This window comes from Pseudophryne corroboree, chromosome 1 (assembly GCF_028390025.1).
Source record: "Pseudophryne corroboree isolate aPseCor3 chromosome 1, aPseCor3.hap2, whole genome shotgun sequence".
Lineage (NCBI taxonomy): Eukaryota > Metazoa > Chordata > Amphibia > Anura > Myobatrachidae > Pseudophryne > Pseudophryne corroboree.
The window spans coordinates 1149503020-1149521845 of NC_086444.1; the positions used below are offsets into that span (position 1 = coordinate 1149503020).

The 18826-nt window shown below is 44.1% G+C and overlaps 1 protein-coding gene across 4 annotated transcripts in view; it reads right to left on the minus strand.

Annotated features, from left to right (window-relative positions):
- FAM193A (family with sequence similarity 193 member A) overlaps positions 1-18826 on the minus strand; it is a 162068-nt gene that overhangs the window by 43030 nt on the left and 100212 nt on the right. For 3 of the 4 annotated variants that reach the window (XM_063924609.1, XM_063924600.1, XM_063924589.1), the window contains 5 exons: positions 15060-15137; positions 14063-14175; positions 12915-13157; positions 10418-10571; positions 10154-10333 (listed from right to left, as the gene is read on the minus strand). In XM_063924609.1, coding sequence (XP_063780679.1) covers positions 10154-10333; positions 10418-10571; positions 12915-13157; positions 14063-14175; positions 15060-15137 — 768 coding nt within the window. The remainder of the gene's footprint in view (positions 1-10153; positions 10334-10417; positions 10572-12914; positions 13158-14062; positions 14176-15059; positions 15138-18826) is intronic. The other variant, XM_063924592.1, reaches the window with a different exon arrangement.

Here is an 18826-nt window from a genome sequence, read left to right on the forward strand (position 1 = left end):
GTATAGGTAATTTTATGTATTCTAATCAATTTCAAAGACAGCTGTTTTTCCTTAAGTTTTTAAGCATTATTATAATTATTATACTGTTTAAAAAAAGGTTTCAAAAGAATTTTAGTAAAATAAGGGTTGAGAGAGTAATGCTGCATTCAGACTGCAAATGCCGGATCCTACCCGGTAAGACAAACGTGTACTTACCGGGTGGGATCCGGCATTTGCACTCCGCTGCTGGCTTTCCGACCCGGCAATATACCGGGTCGGTTGCCATAACAACGGAGCGCGCAGCAGCAGCAGGGGCGGGGGTGGAGGCGGCGTCGGGAGATGAGCTCATCTCCAGCGCCGCCTCTCCCTATCTTGTGAATGGGAACCGTGTCGCATCGACACGGCTCCCATTCACACCGCACCTGACCCGGTAATCAACCCGGGTAAAACCCTTCTTTTTTACCGGGTTGATTTACCGGGTCAGGCGACCCGCTAAATCGGCCAGTGTGCTTTCACATCGCACACTGACCCGGTTCGACACGGCAATATGCCGTGTCGGTACCGGGTTATTTGTGCGATGTGAAAGGGGTTTAACTGGGTTAAGACTGATGTTAAATTAGTTGTACTCCCCTCCTGTTGGGAGTCTATATGCTAATGGTTGTCTATCGGAGATATTCAATTGTTGCTCCAATCAAACAGCCATTAGCGCGACTAACCCGTCAAAAGTTTCCATTTAGGGGTCTAAAAGTCCAGATTTGGGCACTTTGGGCAGTCAAACTAAAGACTTTAAACATTTTTTCTCGCACCTCCGGAGGCTGCGAAAAAAATTTGTGCGGCGGGTAATGGGTGTCTATTACAGAAACAAAATGATTAGCTCCAATAGACGCCCACTCCTTTAGACAGTCAGCAGGTGGCACGCGGCACAATTGAATCAGCCCCATTGGGTATACTCAAGCTGTTGCATAAAGATATATCTATAAATCTGTCTGGTAGGAACAAAAACCTGGTAATATATGGGAGCAAATTAAAATTGTCCGTTTACTCCCAAACACTGGAAAACAGACAATGGTCGCTCAGACAAACTGGTTAAATGTGTTTGATTCAATAAATTTATCCAATCGTTTTTTGTCATTTCCAGCATTTGGGAGCAATACATTACCAGATCTTTGTTCCCACCAGACAGACTGGACAGGGGTGTGGTATGTTAGGTAGATTAGACTTGGGTCGACAGTGTCTAGCTCGGCCACTATTGGTCAACAGTAAGTAAGTCGACGTACTAGGTCGACATGAGTTTTTTAAAACTTTTTTTGGAGTCGTTTTCTCCGTACAGTGACTGGGAACCCCAATTAGTGCACCGTGTCCCCTCGCATGGCGAGCAAAGGTGCCGCACTCTGCACAGGTTACCGTTCCCAATTGTAGTCCACGTGGATTGTAAAGCAAGATAAAGTTTAAAAAAAAGGGGGGGGGGGGGGGATGTGGAAAAACTCATGCCGACTGTCATGTCGACCTAGAAACCATGCCGACCTATGTACTGTTGACCAATAGTGGTCGACCTAGACAGTGTCGACATACTTAATGTCGACCTAAAGACCGGATCTTACTGGTCAGACATATCTTTAGGTGGGGTTCGTGACTATAGACAGACAGTTAAAAGATACAGTCATTAATTAGACACCATATGATAGACGGTCAAAAGGCCGACAGGGTCAAAAAGCCCGACACCAAAAAAAAAAAAAAAAAAAAAAAGTTTTTTTCCCCCGTGTTTTTTTTTTTTTTTTTACAACTTTTGCCTCATTTACTATCCATTTCACAAACTATTACCTTTTAGTTAAGTAGTGGCGAGCGAAGCAAGACACCGAGCCCGCAGCATGGCGAACCGCTCAGCACACATCTCTCCCGCTACTCAGCACAGCGCGATCTGTGATGAGCGTGCGGGGGGAGACGGGGGCGCTCACTTTACCCAGCGGGCGAAGTGAGCGACCCGCTAGATTGGCCTGCACGGCAGGCCAATCTAGCACCAGCGATCACGATGCGCAGGACTGTGCATCGCTATCGCTGTTAGGGCTACACACGGAGCGATCTTGCTAAAAATCTAAGCAATCTAGTCAGATTGCTTAGATTATCGCTCCGTGTGTGCCCCCCTTAACAGTATTCATGAATCTTTTACCTATAATAAAAGGTTTTACCTTAAGTCTTATTGATGGAATGGATATGTAATAATGAATAGGATTACCCATAGACGTTAAAACAATAGTAATTATATTGCTGTAAACAATGGTTGCTGCTTGTATACAGATAATGATGTTTTCCTTGACTTTGATAGGATGATCGTCACTGGAAGACCTGAATGTAACGTTAACGCAATCATGAAAAAAATAGATGATTAAGCCTTTTAAAGCTTTTTTTTTTTTTAACTTTAAATTACTTGATTTATCATTACTTTGAATATGCCAAAATTTGCATATATTTGCTTATCGTAATAATTCTGTTTCCACACAGGTCTGCCTCTCTATTACTGGAGAATTACACATTTCACCGCAATGATAATCTGCCAGCACTCATCTAACTGGAGGTACTATGCACACCACTCTTCTGACTGGAGCAGTTTTCTGTCTTAAACTCAGTGCATCTGGCATTAAGCCAACCCTTTGATGAAACGCGTAGAGTCACGTCACATTACACAAAGTGAGAGTTTCAGAGTTGGGAGCAAAACAGACTAAAGAATCGGGTGCTAGCTGAAACGTAGACGCCGGCAGCCGATAGTGCCCGAATGGAGCTATTTTTGAATATCTCCATTGGGTGCCTTCTAGTGGCTGCCGGTGTCAACAACATTTGAATCTCGCCCAATAAGCTTTCACTTTAACCTCCGAGAAATTTACACCACATCAGGTGAATTCCACATTAAACATCACTATTAAATAATAACTAACCTTTACTGCGAAAAATCAGCACTCCTATATTCTGTTTAATACGTAAAGTTAAGGTACTCAAAACATTTCATCTTTCTTATACTGTTCCCATTGCCATGTTTACATTCATGCCACAGTACAGTGTTGCAGAATACACTTTGCATCGCAGAGCGTAGTACTGGGAACGGCTACACAACACATAAGAGAAATCATTTTTACATGCGTGTTTTGCTCTCTTATCACCAGTTTCCATAATCTTTGCCTGCCCTCAGGTCACATGAATAAATAATTCCTAGGGCATTGTAACACACTTAGTGAATGCAGAGTTCCGTAGCACAGCGATTAAACTTACTAACAATTCAAATGGAATGGCCAGAAAATATGAACACACCCAACACTGGACCGAATCATTAATATCAAAGTGAAGACTTTCTAATACAGATGTAGCCATGCTTTGCTGCATGTCATGCCTGGCTGAAATTATGCACAGCCAGAAATTCTAATGGAATTAATTTTGCGATCGCCAGCAGCAAATAGTCACAGCCTGGCAAGCAATGCAGTAAGATGAGCATGGTTACATCTGTACTTTAAACTCAACGTAGAACAAAAGTTAGCTTACATAAAAGAGCTTCCAGTAGCATACCTAAAAACATAACGTATGTTATGAGTGTATCAGCAGAAAAAGGTATATAAGAGAAGTTGGATATATCAAGTCTACTGTACTAGTGAAGTACTAAAGTTAGCCTGAGAACAGGGAAAAAACTGGTTCACTCTAAACTGCATAGTAACTTGAAATAATATTTCAAACACTATGGGCAGTATTCAGTTACTAGGTTGTGCCCAATCTCCGGTCTAAAGTGACGGGAGAGTACAGAGCAATATTCAATTGTTTTTGTCGTGCATACTGCACCCATAAGTATAGCTGCTAAACCCGACCAAACCAATGGGCACTACGTGAAAAATTCTGTTTGAGTTCTGAAACAGGTCACTTTTCACTCCTTTCAGCTCACCACCCCCAGGGGGTGCCGGCACATGTAACATGATGCTTTTTCATATTGAAGCATCTAATATTTTAGGACCAGCGGCACTTGCTACTGACTAGGGTTTAAAGGGAAAGAGATTAAGAAAAAACGGAAAAAAATAGGAATACAATACCTACTGGTAATTCCTTTTCTCCTAGTCTGTAGTGGATACTTGGGTCTTGTACTTTAGTATCATGGGGTATAGATCGGGTCCACTGGAGACTGGCACTTTAAAACTTTTAGTGTGTGTATGTGTGTGCTGGGTCCTCCCCTCTATGCCCCTCCTACCAGACTCAGTCTAGGAAAATTGTGCCAGAGGAGACGGACATAAAATGAGAGAAAAACAATACAACAGTGGTGAGGAAACAAGCCAACATACAACCATGAATGAAAGGGGGTCGCAAACCCGAACAGAGGGTAGCAACACCAACCTAGTTGGGTATCCCAACAACAAAATTGGACCGCAATGTCGGTCCAACCAAATACTTACACAAGTAAGCAGCAACGAAGCACTGAGGCGGGCGCCCAGTATCCACTACGGACTAGGAGAAAAGGAATTACCGGTAGGTATTAAATTCCTATTTTCTCTTACGTCCTAGTGGATACTGGGGTCTTGTACTTTAGTACCATGGGGAAGTCCCAAAGCTCCCAAACGGGTGGGAGAGACCCCTGTAAAACCACCTGACAAAACTGAAGGTCATCTTGGCCAAGGTATCAAACCTATAGAATTTGACAAACGTGTTCGAACCAGACCGAGTTGCAGCTCGGCACAATTGTAGGGCCGAAATACCCTGGGTAGCCGCCCAGGAAGACCCCACCGACCTCGTTGAGTGGGCCTGAATAGACGTCGGCAAGGGCAGAGCCACCAAAGTATAGGCCTGTTGAATGGTCAACCTGAGCCAACGAGCAATAGACTGCTTAGAAGTTGGTCGACCAATCTTGGAGGCATCATAAAAGACAAACAGCGAGTCAGATTTCCTATGACGGGCCGTGCTTTTGACATAAACCTTGAGAGCCCTGACCACATCCAAGAACTCAGGACCAACGGAAGCGTCAGACAGCACCGGAACCACAATAGGCTGATTTACATGAAAAAGCTGACACCACTTTCGGCAAAAACTACGGACGTTTTTTAAGTTCCACCCTGTCTTCATGAAAAATCAAATAAGGACTCTTACAGGATAAGGCCCCTAATTCAGAGACACGCCTGGCTGACGCCAATGTCAACAACATCACTGTCTTCCAGGTGAGAAATTTCAACTCCACCCTACATAAGGGTTCAAACCAATCCGATTGGAGAAAGGACAGAGCCGTGGGAGGTACAAAGGGTGGTTGCATATGAAGAACACCCTTGAGGAAAGTCTGTACTTCAGGCAACAAGGCAAGACGTTTCTGTACGAAAATAGAGAGTGCAGAAATCTGGACTTTGATGGAGCCTAAACGTTGGCCCATATCCACTCCCACTTGCAGGAAAAGTAAAAAAACTACCAATTCTAAAATCCATGGGAGAAACCTTTCTACTTTCACACCAGGAAACATACTTTTTCCAGATACAATGACAATGTTTTGACGTAACCATCTTTCTGGCCTGGACCATGGTGTAAATAACCAGAGAGGGAAGACCCTTTCTTGCTAGAATCTCCCTCTCAACTTCCAAGCTGTCAAACGTAGCCACTAAGTCTTGATAGATGAACGGACCTTGCTGAAGATCATCATCTTGGAGTGGCAGAAGCCAGGGATCCTCCTGGCCATGGAGGTCCAAGTACCTCGCCCGTCGAGGACAATCCGGGGCAACTGGAATTGCCTCAACGCTTTCCCTTCTTAGCACCCTTGTAATCAGCGGTAAAGGAGGGAACAGGTACACATACCGGTACAACCACGGCGTCGATAGTGCATCCACTGCTACAGATTGCGGATCCCTCGTTCAGGAACAGTAACAGCATGACTTCTTGTTGAGACGAGAAGTCATCAGATCTATCTGTGGACAGTCCCACCAGTGTATTAACTGTTCAAACACCTGGGGATGTAGGCCCCATTCCCCCAGATGGCGGTCGTGCCTGCTGAGGAAGTCTGCTTCCCAGTTGTCCCCTCCTGGAATGAATATGGCTGAGATGGCCCTGGCGTTAACCTCCGCCCAGAAGAGGATTTTGGACACCTCTCGCATCGCTGCTCTGCTTCTTGTTCCTCCTTGTCAGTTTATGTACGCCACCTACGTGGCATTGTCCGATTGAACCTGGATCGCCTGACCCTTCAGGAGATGGGAGGCTTGTAGAAGAGCATTGTAAACTGCCCTGAGTTCCAGGATGTTTATCGGTAAAGTCGATTCCTGAACTGACCACAACCCTTGAAACTGGGCCTCTAGGGTCACCGCTCCCCAACTCCAGAGGCTGGCATCTGTTGTCAGTAGAATCCACAGGTGGATATTGAAACATCTGCCCTCTACCAGGTGAGGAATTTGAAGCCACCATAATAGAAAAATTCAGGCAGAGACAGGGTCACTTCCTGATGCATACCCAGGTGAGAACCCAACCACTTGTCCAGCAGATACAGATGAAATGGCCGGGCATGAAACCTGTCGTATTGGATTGCCTCGTTAGCAGCCACCATCTTTCCCAGTAATCCGATGCAAAGATGTAGACACCCTGCGAGGACTGAGTAAAGAGTGGACCATAGCCTGGACAGCCGAGGCCTTGTCCATCGGGAGAAACACCTTTTGAGATACCGTGTCCAGTATCATTCCCAGGAACTGAAGCCGCTGGGTCGGTTCCAGGTGAGATTTCTGGAAATTTAAGATCCACCCATGATCCGTAAATAGGCGGGTAGTCAGATCGATGCTGTGTAGCAGACGTTCCCTGGACACAGCCATTATTAGGAGATCGTCCAAGTAGGGGACTATGTTTACCCCCATCATGCGCAGTTGCAGAATAATCTCCGCCTTGACCTTGGTGAAGACCCTCGGAGCTGTGGACAACCCGAAGGGTATGGCCTGAAACTGGAAATGGTCGTCCGATATGGCGAACCTGAGGTAAGCCTGATTAGGGGGCCACATGGTTATGTGAAGGTAAGCATCCTTGACATCCAGAGACACCAGGAATTACCCCTCCTCCAGAGCGGACACCACCGCCGTCAGGGACTCCATCTTGACTTTGAACACCCGCAGATACAGGTTGAGAGACTTCAGATTCAAAATGGGGCGCACCGAACAGTCTGGTTTGGGAATAACAAAAAGACTGGAGTAAAAACCCCTGTTGCGTAACGGAGGTAGTACTGGAATTACCACTCCTGTTTGCAAAAGCTTTTGAATAGCCTCTTGCAAGGTAACTTCTGCTGCGGGTAAAGCTGGTAAGCCATACTTGAAAAACCTTTGAGGAGGGAGTGTTTGGAATTCCAGCCAGTATGCGTGGGAAATGAGGTCCCTCACCCAAGGATTCCGGCAGGACTACACCCACACGTGGGCGAAGTGTTGAAGGTGAGCACCTACCTGAAAGTCACCTTGTCGCTGGGGCCAACAGTCACATGGAAAGTTTAGCGGCAGAGGATCCGGTGGTCTGGTCCAGGGAGACAAGGCAAGAAAAGGATACTGGCGCCGGCTGGATCTCAAAATAAAGAACGGATACAAATTTATCAATAAAAAATTAATCATACATTTATTAAAATGTAAACTAAAAATACGACATATGTAGTTGTCAAGAGGGTAATCAGTAATAAAAGTTGAGAGTCTCTCAAATTATCATAAGACCACTTAAGTTTCCATTAAGGCAGTGTGCACTGGTAATCTGGCTAGGACTCAGTCCTCCAAGGTATCCTCATAAATTTCAGATATAGATATTACTATGGTCTCAGAAGAAGTCCCCTTGGTTCTCAATTGCAGATCGAGGTCCAATAGCAGCAGGGGAATATGTAGAGACTCCAAATGGATGGCGCTGGTAGGGATCCTAGAGGAATTCAAGTCCAAAGATTGCCAGATGATTGTAGATAACAGGTGCAGTGCCCATGGTCAGAAAGAAAGAGGGCTCAACGCGTTTCGCTGGTCTTGGTCACCGCCAGCTTCCTCAGGAGCATATGGTCCAGGGAGACAGCAGGTGCAGGTTTACGGGACTTACCACGAGAACTTCTGGAAGTGGTGGAGACCCCTCAGCCTCTGCACCTTGCCACACGAAATGACTGCAAGGAGGGTCCGGTGTAAGAACGTCTAGCAGGTGGTGCAGCCGACGGCAGATAGGTAGACTTACCCGCCGTTGCTTGGGAGATCCACTTATTCAATTAGTCTCCAAACAAGGCATCACCTGTAAAGGGAAGATTTGAAGCGGCGTCCGCTGCCCATTGACGTAACCACTGAGCTCTGCGCGCTGAGACCGCCATAGCAGTAGTGCACCCATTAATCTTACACAACTCCTTTATTGCCTCACTCAAAATTTGCAGCATACTGTATATGTTGCAGCAGAGTAACTACCTCATCCCGGGGTAGAGAGTCTAAACCATCAGTAACAGTATCAAGACCACTTTACCACAGCCCTGGAGACCCACCGGCAAACTATTATGGGCCGCTGTGCTGGCCTTGAGCATAGTCACAATTTTACGGTCAGCAGGCTCCTTCAGGGATAAAGCCCCAGGGACAGGCACCTTAGGAGCTCAGTGTCCTGTCATCTGGGATTACGAACCATTAACCCTCAGGAGGTTGGTTCGGTCCCCCCCTCTAAGTCCCATGAAGCAGGTAGTCTGCCATACAGAGCTACCTGAAAATAATAAACTAAAACAAATTTAAAGAAGAAAAAAAATCTCTGGAGCTCCAGAGAAGTGCACCCGGCTCCTTGGGCACATTTTTCTAAATGGAGTCTGGTAGTAGGGGCATAGAGCAGAGGAGCCAGCACACAGATACACATACAAAGTTTTAAAGTGCCAGGCTCCATTGGACCCGATCTATACCCCATGGTACTAAAGTACAAGACACCAGTAAACAACTAGGATGTAAGAAAAAAAAAAAAAATATTTAAACTGAAAACACCATAGCGCAACCTCAGGATACATCTCATTTATTTCAGTGAGGTTTGATAAGTCCTAACAAGAAAGAATCAGCCTGTCAGTCGGTCAGCTTTATGCTCTAAAACCCAGTTGGGTAGAGCATGGACTCAAAGGCACCACCAATGAAATGGGACAGCCAAAGCAACTGCAGCTGAAATGGGACAGAAATGATCATCCTGTACACGTGTGGTTTATTTGCGAAGTCTGAAGCAGCATTACCAATATTCAGGAAGGCAGCTGAAGCGGCTACGTATTCTGCCCATTTGTGCACAGAAGCAAAAAGACATGAAGCGACCATGTTGACTTGTTGTTTTTTTATTACATAAATAAGGCCATCAATTAAATTGCCTGGTTTACTTCATTCCATCAATGCACAACCAAAGGTTTGTTAATCTAATCTAAAAGGGCTGTAACTGTTTGACACAAAGCGTGAACAGCTGCCATAGACTAGACATGGAAAACACAGCACACTGACCATTCTTATACATGGCTCCTGTGACCATTTACATCCAAAAGATGCAGCTCAGATGAAGAAAGAAGAACATCCAACACCGGCAGCTCTCACATAGAATCTGTACAAATAGCTTTTGTTTTAGAGAACTGAAAGTTATTGGCTATCAGCCACTTATATACCATAAGACAATAAAGTGCAGGCTGCAGTGTGTCCAGCTGACTAATGTGACCAATCGGATTGTTGAATGGTTAATGCTAAAGACGCATGGTCTAGTTAACAGGGCAAGAACTCGAAACAGACACCGCCAGGCAACTAGCGAGTCAATGGGGGACAGCGTTTAATTCTGTTTATGTGAGAGAGAAAAATTAGTAAACACAAAAAATTCTCCTACACAATGTGGGGGATTCAAGTAAGCGCGAGTATCCGGTGGCTGCTTGCACTGCACACTGTATGATGGCTACCCCAATAACAGACAAAGCCCATACATATTTTCCTTTTGGTCTATTAACCATAAAACTGGACTTCACAGTCCATTCACACTTGCCTTAGTAACACATTTTCTTTAAAATGACTTTTCAGTTACCTACAAGTTAGATTGTTAACATGTGCAACCAAGAACATTGATGGCAATAACATACAACTATATATTAGTACACAGCAGTTGTAGAGAGAATCCCGGTGACCTACTCTATGAGAAACCCACGTTTTGGTGCCCAAACCATAAGTTAGGAGCCCAGCTACTCAACAGCGCCAGGGACATGCATTACCTGTGGACTGAGGTAAGATGGAGGGGGACTGTCCATCTTTGCACCTTCCTTCCTAGACGGCCTCATCCCAATGTGAATCTCTTCCTTTGGGACGTCCAGTTGCTCACCCCCGCTCTCACCGTCGGCTTCCTCGTCATCCACCTCTGAGGAGCTGCTGCTCGTACTGCTCACCGAAGGGGACTGTAAAATGGAGACCATGAGAATCCGTGCTATGACAGACAAGACCGGTGAGAGGAGAATGAGAGGCCAAGGAAAGTATCGCACCTCGTCTTTCAGAGCCATGTTTTCCCCACCACCGTTGAGTTCACTGTGGATCCCATTCATGTTGGCTACAACCTCTGTGTCGTCATAGTTATTCAAGGGGTAAATATCAGCAAATTTTGCTGATAAACGGGTACCGTCTTCATCATCACTACCACTGTAAGGAAGACAACATTTAGTTTACATTTTAGTTACATTCCAAAACTCAGCGTCTTTCAGTACGATCAAAAGCAAAGTCTGAAGGGACGAACAAGCTGGGCAACTCCCTCCAAGATGTAAAGGACTATACGTAAACGGATATTGTGCACCAAAAAGCTTGTGGAGCACAGTGGTTAGCATTGCTGTATCAACAGCAATCACCATGTGTTAGAATCTAACCAGGGAACTGTCTGGAGTTTGTATTGTCCTCCCAGTGTTTTCATCTGGGTGCGCTGTGTCTGACAACGTACAAGTAGAAATGCCTTCTGACAAAGATGAACACACGTGCGTTTGTGCAATAGTGAATTTAGACTGTACACTCCAATGGGGCAGGAAAGGCCAGTGTGCATTAACAATGACAAACTTTAAGAAACTCCAGAAGACGTAAAAGAAATTGGAGGCAAAGACAGTGTTACGACATTTTATACTGGGTACACACCTATACACTCATCTGACAGATTATAACATTCACTATATATATATATATATATACACATATACACACATATATATATATATATATATATATATATATATATATATATATATATATATATATATATATATATATATATACACATATACACACACATACATATACACAGGTTGAGTATCCCTTATCCAAAATGCTTGGGACCAGACGTATTTTGGATATCGGATTTTTCCGTATTTTGGAATAATTGCATACCATAATGAGATATCATGGTGATGGGACCTAAATCTAAGCACATAATGTATTTATGTTACATATACACCTTATACACGCAGCCTGAAGGTCATTTTAGCCAATATTTTTTATAACTTTGTGCATTAAACAAAGTGTGTGTACATTCACACAATTCTTTTATGTTTCATATACACCTTATACACACAGCCTGAAGGTCATTTAATACAATATTTATAGTAACTTTGTGCATTAAACGTTTGTGTACATCGAGCCATCAAAAAACAAAGGTTTCACTATCTCACTCTCACGCAAAAAAGTCTGTATTTCTGAATATTCCGTATTTTCGGAATATTTGGATATGGGATACTCAACCTATATCTATCTATCTATATATATATATATATATATATATATATATATATATATATATATGAGATATTGAGTGTGTAAACATCCACGATTAAGTTTTATCCAATAAAAAACAGTCTCATTTGCTGATCTGGTTTCATGGAGGTGCTAAAAGTTCTGACACACTAAGGTACAATGTCAGCCTGTAAGAGTGTATGTATGATCATTCTTTGTAGTATTTCTGCTGATGCTCCTGCAATCACGACTTATTCACCAGATTGTTTCAAGATATGAGGATAACATGGTAGATTATTATTAACCTTTATTTATATGGCACCACAAGGGCTCCACAGTGCCCAATTATAGAGTACATAAACCAATAAGCAAAACAAGAAAATAGTGACTTATAGATCAAGGAAATATAGGACAAGGACAGAGTATATTAACATGCAGAAGAAACTGAAATAAGCATCAGGGTGGCAGGAAACCGAGGGATTTGGTGCCATTGAAGGGAGTATGAAGTAGAAGATGGTTTAAGAGAAGGAAAAGCACATGACGGAAGAGGGCCCTGCTCGTGAGAGCTTACTTTCTAAAGGGGAGCGGCAGACAGACAGGGGTGACACAGATGGGGTAGACAGTGAACGTGGGACAGAGGGCTTAGGATGTGAGAGTAATAGTGAAACAATAATAATGTTCATCTGGACGTTTTATCCTAAGAGTAATTGTAAGAAGAATCGTACCACAAGCAAGATTTTAAAAGCGTGTTCCTAACTTTATTCACTGAATATGTAACATATAAACCGTGACAAAAATTTGGGAATGGGGATGGATGTAAAGCTGTATCAGTGATAAGGCAGTTTATTGACTCGTTATCCTTTGGCTAAGGGAGATATTTTAACAGAAATATGCCTGCAATCAGGTAGAAACTTACAGATAGTAATATAGATAGTAGTACAGAAAATAGAGATGTGACATTTAAATCAATATACTCCATCCCTACTCTATAACACTCAATATTTTTGATCCAGTTGCACTTTAACGAAACCCAGAACAGAGAAAAGTCAGTGGCTTTTTATACAACTGACTCATTAAAAGCAAAAAACGCTGAAGAACGTGGAAGACCAAACAGATTAAAACGGAGCTGAAAAAATGAGATCGACGCACACTGAGAAATCGTCCGTCCTCCCCAACTAGATAACCTGAATTCTGTGCAGGATAATTCCTCTATATCATTGTCATATATACATGCACAACAGAAGACACTTCTATATAGCAAGAGGAACTCACAATGTGGGTGCAGAGCCATTGTCTGCAAGGATCAGCCTGGGGTGCTGCTGAATAGTGATGGGAGAACTAGGACCCGACCCTGAACTGGCGGAGGATATACTGGGCGGGTGTATCTCGGACAGATAATCTGGAGTGGAGTCTACTTGTAGAGGTAACGGGTTCAAGTGGATATCATCTGTTATAGGCGTATCCATGATGCCACACGTGAGGATGTGAGAGAGGCTGCAGTCATCGCAGGTGCACCTGGTAGTACGAAAAGGGAGAAAATGAAATAAATGAACACGCCTGAGAAGGTTCATCCAACCAGAAACCCTACAACGCTCCATAATTACAGGGCTGCAAACTTACCGACGTGCAAATTACCAGCCGGGACTGTAGTGTTAAAGTTGAATTGAACAGTTTAGCATTTAGACTTAAAAATACAATAAAGTAAAGTTATAGACCTGAGCAGGAGCTCATTTATCAGTGACCGGCTCCCTCGGCACAAATTCAAAAACTGAGGGATGATGGGGGATAGCGGGGAAGGAGCCTGTTTCACTTCTTAGATTATTTAAAGTGCCAGCTCCCTGTAAGTCACCATCACCACCCCACAGGCTTGAAGTTGTGCCAGTGTCCCCTAGTGGCTGACAGAAAAACTGCTGAATTAGAGATAAGAAATGAAACTAAAGGCGGGTACCCACTACCAGATTGTGGAATGTCGGCGATGGACGACTATATCGTTGTACAATATAACGTTCAACGATATAGTGCGTACACACTGAACATTATCTTTCAACGATAACAATGAGTGACGTCACTGCCGGCATTTTCGAACATGCAGCTCAGCCCGACATTGACGGGTTGAGCTGCATGTCAGCTCAATATTGGCGAGCGCTGAATGACGTGCGGGAGTGCGCATCGTTAATCAATATTGCCCCCATACACACTGGATGATATAATCCTGAAAATAAACGATAATGACATGTCATTATCGTTTATTTTTTAGGCTAAAATCACCTAGTGTGATCCCCCTTAAAGAATTAAATAAAAGCAACAACAATAAGCTATTTGAAGGGGACAGGGATGATCTCTATCTTGTAGCTGTTCTGCGGAAGACGGATGAATCCGGTCAGAACCCCAGAGGGAAATGAACCTAACCGCAAACTCACCTCCTCCTGTAATTACAATTCGGACAGTCGGACATACACATCCGCGTCGATAGCATGTGCCTCATTTTGTCTGCAAAGTTATTTTCACCCGTTAACGCCTTCTTGTTGTTTAACTGCAAAAAGGAACAGTGAAAGCAGATTTAACCAATAAAACACCAAAAAGCATTCAACGACTGCAAAAATGTACAATATTGACCATAGCAATTTGCACCTCATTTTAACGGCAGATTTTAGCCCTGATCCTTCAAAAAAAAAATATATAAGGTTTTGAGCTTTCTAGTATTACAGGTTATTCGTAATGTGTCTGTCTATATATGGTAATCAAACACTAATGAACCCACAAAATTAAGATAAATGTAAAAGCAAAAAATAAAAAATGAAAACGAAAAATGAAGTGGAGTGGTAGATACGGTAAATTGGTACCCATCACCATTTGTATTTAGTAGGAGGATAGATTTTAAAACTTCCGTATTATACAAAATACAATTGGGAAGTAAGTCAGGTCCTTGAGTTAAAAAAACGGAAAAAAAACAAAACATTTTCACGACGGCTATTTAATTACTGGGATGTACAAATTACAGTCATATGTAATCGAAGGCAGATTGTTCCATTATAATTGGTATCATGAGGCATGCTTTAATTTACAGCTTCTCACTCAGAAGATAAAAATATCTTAATTTTGTTTTCAAATATCAACTTAAAAATCAATGCATTCAGTGACAGCACAGCAGAGCCAGCAAACTATGTGACTATATGCTAAATTATTCAGCCGGCAGCAGGTATCACTAGCATTCTTCATCATTCTCTGCCGGATGTTGGCAACAAAAGTCAGGTAAGCAGTACGGCTGCATTTCCAATGCCTAATACATAAACCAAGCACGGAAAAACAAATAGTCATAGCATGTAGAAGAATCATTCTCTAATTCTCCAGATGGGATTCTGCTTCATGAAAGAAAAATCCGAAGCACAATGTTCAAGCAATGGGTTGCGGTCTTACTTGTTCTTCAATAAACAGCCTTTGCTTAAAGTATTCCCAATCTTCTTTTATCATTCTGTGTTTGGTTTTCAAAGCCATCTAAAATGAAGTTTAAACCAAAATAAACATGCTTTTTATAACACCTGTCTGTCTATCAAGACGGGCAGAGTACGGACGAGATTTCCAACTCGGCACGTGCTAACTCAGACCGTGACGTTCAGACAAGACAGGCCACTTAGGTCAAAACTCAGCGGAATAGCAATATCATCCGGGGGAAAAAACTAAATGGAATCTGATTGGACCTAACAAAACTAAAAACAAGTATTGCTACTTTGTGACAAGCATATTGTTTTATAATGAGTTATTCTGATCATGTATTTCAGAATTCTTTCTGCTGAATGAAACCATCGAGGTTTGGTGTAAGAATTGGTTAAGGTACTTACGGGTCTATGTACTAAGCTTTGGAGAAAGAAAAAGTAGACAGAGATAAAGTACCTGCCAATCAGCTCCTGATATGTTATAGCATAGGTCTGCAAACTCGGTCCTCATTACCCCACACAGTACATGTTTTGCAGGTCACCCAGCAGGTGCACAGGTGTATTAATTACTCAGACACATTTTAAAAGGTCCGCAGGTGAAGTTAATTATTTCACTTGTGATTATGTGAGGAGACCTGCAAAACATGCACTGTGTGGGGTAATGAGGACTGAGTTTGCAGACCTGTGTTATAGGATATGTTTGAAAAAGGAGTTAGGAGCCGGTTGGTTCTTAATCTCCATCTACTTTATCTCTCTCTCCAAAGCAATCCCTGGTTTATACCCGCATGACGCTTACTGCTTCACATCTTTACCGAGACAAAGCAAGAAGCAGTCCCGATAACATGCATTAACATCTCAGATGCCGAAGTGGGGGAGTGAAAACTCCCCCCTCTGGCGACTCCCCCCTCAGGCGATTGCTGCTAGAGTACACAGCGCATCAGCTTAGTGCAGACAGGCTGTGTCGCTCCCCCGGCCAGCTCCAGTGCGCATGTGCGAGACCTCGCTACTCTCACAAGCTCTCACATGCAGACTGGAGCATGCAACTGTTCCTGGCTGTGGTGTATGGGCGATGCCACATGCAGCTGTCAAAATTCGATAGCTGCAGGTGTTGGAACAGTCAGTGCAAAGGACCGTTCACACATCACCCTGCATATCGGGGCACTATCTTGTAGATAGCCGCGCCTTGAAGAGAGAAAGTATCAACCAGCTGCTGTCATTTTTCAACACAGCCTGTAACATGGCAGTTAGGAGCTGATTGGCTGGAATTTTATCACCATCTACTTCATCTCTCCAAAGCTTAGTATATCTCCCCTTTGTCATAATTGTTGGTGTGTATTTATTATAGGGTCTCAGATGGTGAGTATCAGAAGTAAACTGCAGAGAGCAGACACTACTTTATAAAATAGGATTTTTTTATTACCCACCGGTAAATCCTTTTCTCATAGTCCGTAGAGGATGCTGGGGTCCATATTAGTACCATGGGGGTATAGACAAGTCCACCAGGAGCCATTGGCACTTTAAGAGTTTGAGAGTGTGGGCTGGCTCCTCCCTCTATGCCCCTCCTACCAGACTCAGTCTAGAAACTGCGCACGAGGAGACAACATACTTCAAGAGTAGGAAATACACAGACAGTGGCGAGATTCATACCAGCTCACACAACAAGGCAAATCCGGCTAACATGCCGGAAAACTCAGCAACAGTACTGGAACAGTAAAGAACGCAGAACTTACCTAGGAACAAGGCAGTACTGAACCAAAAACCACTGCAGGATAAAGAAGCGCTGGGCGGGCACCCCGCATCCTCTACGGACTACGAGAAAAGGATTTACTGGTAGGTAATAAAAATCCTATTTTCTCTTACGTCCTAGAGGATGCTGGGGTCCATATTAGTACCATGGGGATGTACCAAAGCTCCCAGAACGGGAGGGAGAGCGCACAAGCTCCTGCAGTACTGCTTGACCAAACTTGAGGTCATCAGAGGCCAAAAGTATCGAACTTGTAAAACTTAGCAAACGTGTTCGATCCAGACCAAGTAGCCGCTCGGCAAAGCTGTACAGCCAAGACATCCCGGGCAGCCACACAGGAAGAACCAACCTTACAAGTAGAGTGGGCCTTAACAGATTTTGGAAACGGCAATCCTGCCGTAGAATATGCATGCTGGATGGTGAACCTGATCCAGCGGGGAAATCGACTGCTTAGAAGGACACCCAATTTTCTTGGGATCATAGAGGACAAACAGAATAAGATTTTCTGTGACGTGCCGTCCTCTTCACGTAAATCTTCAAAGCCCTCACAACACACAAGACCTTTGAAGCAATTGAGGAGTCCGTAGCCACTGGCACCACAATAGGTTGGTTGATATGAAAAGCAGACCACCGTAGGAAGGAACGGTTGACGAGTCCTGAGTTCCGCCCTATCTTCATGGAAGACCAGATAAGGACTTTTACAGGACAAAGCCCCCTATTCAGACACGTCGAGCCAAAGCCAAGGCAAACAAAGTTACCGTCTTCCACGTGAGAAACTTGATTTCAGCCTCCTGTAGAGGCTCAAACCAACCCGATTGCAGGAAATGCAACACCACATCAAGATCCCAGGGTGCCGTTGGCGCCACAAAGGGAGGCTGGATGTGCAGAACCCCTTTCAAAAAGGTCTAAACCTCAGGGAGGACAGCCAATTGTTTCTGGAAGAAAATGGACAAAGCTGAGATCTGGACCTTGATGGAGCCCAATCTCAGGCCCATATCCACACCTGCTTGCAGGAAAAGGAGAAAACGTCCAAGTTGAGACTCCACCGCAGGAAATTTATTGGATTCACACCAAGACACATATTTTCTCCAAATTCGATGGTAATGTTTAGACGTTACCCCCTTCCTAGCCTGTATCAGGGTAGGAATAACCTCACTCAGAATACCCTTCAGACCTAAGATCTGGCACTAAATCGCTATGCCGTCAAACATAGCCGTGGTAAGTCTTGATAAGCGAACGGCCCCTGCAGTAAAAGATAATCCCTTTGAGGTAGGGGCCTTGGATCTTCCAGCAGTAGGGCCAGTCTGGAGCAATGAGGATTGCCAGAACTTTTGTTCTTTTTATAAATTGTAGAACTCTTGGAATTAGAGGAAGTGGAGGGAATACACACACTGACGTGAACACCTACGGCGTTACTAGTGCGTCCACCGCCACTGCCTGTGGGTCCCTCGACCTGGAACAGTACCTCCGCAGCTTCTTGTTGAGGCGGGAGGCCATCATGTCTATGTGAGGAACCCCCCACCAACCTGTTACCTCCTCGAACACCTCCGGATGGAGGCCCCACTCTCCTGGATAGAGATCGTGTCTGCTAAGGAAGTCCACTTCCCAGTTGTCTACTCCCAGAATGAAGATTGCCGACATCACTACAGCATGCCTTTCTGACCAGAGGAGGATTCTTGTCACCTCTGACATTGCAGCTCTGCTCTTCGTTCCGCCTTGTCGGTTTATGTAGGCCTCTGTGGTCACGTTGTCCGACTGCACCTGAACAGCCCAATCCTGTAGAAGTTGTGCTGCTTGAAGAAGGCCGTTGTATATGGCTCTTAGCTCCAGGATGTTTATCGGAAGAAGGAACTCCTGATTCGACCACCTTCCTTGGAAGGTCTCCACTTGAGCAACTGCTCTCCAACCTCTTAGACTTGCATCCGTGGTTAGAAGGATCCAGTCCTGAACTCCGAACCTTCGGCCCTCCAGAAGGTGTGGTAGTTGCAGCCACCAGAGGAGCGAAA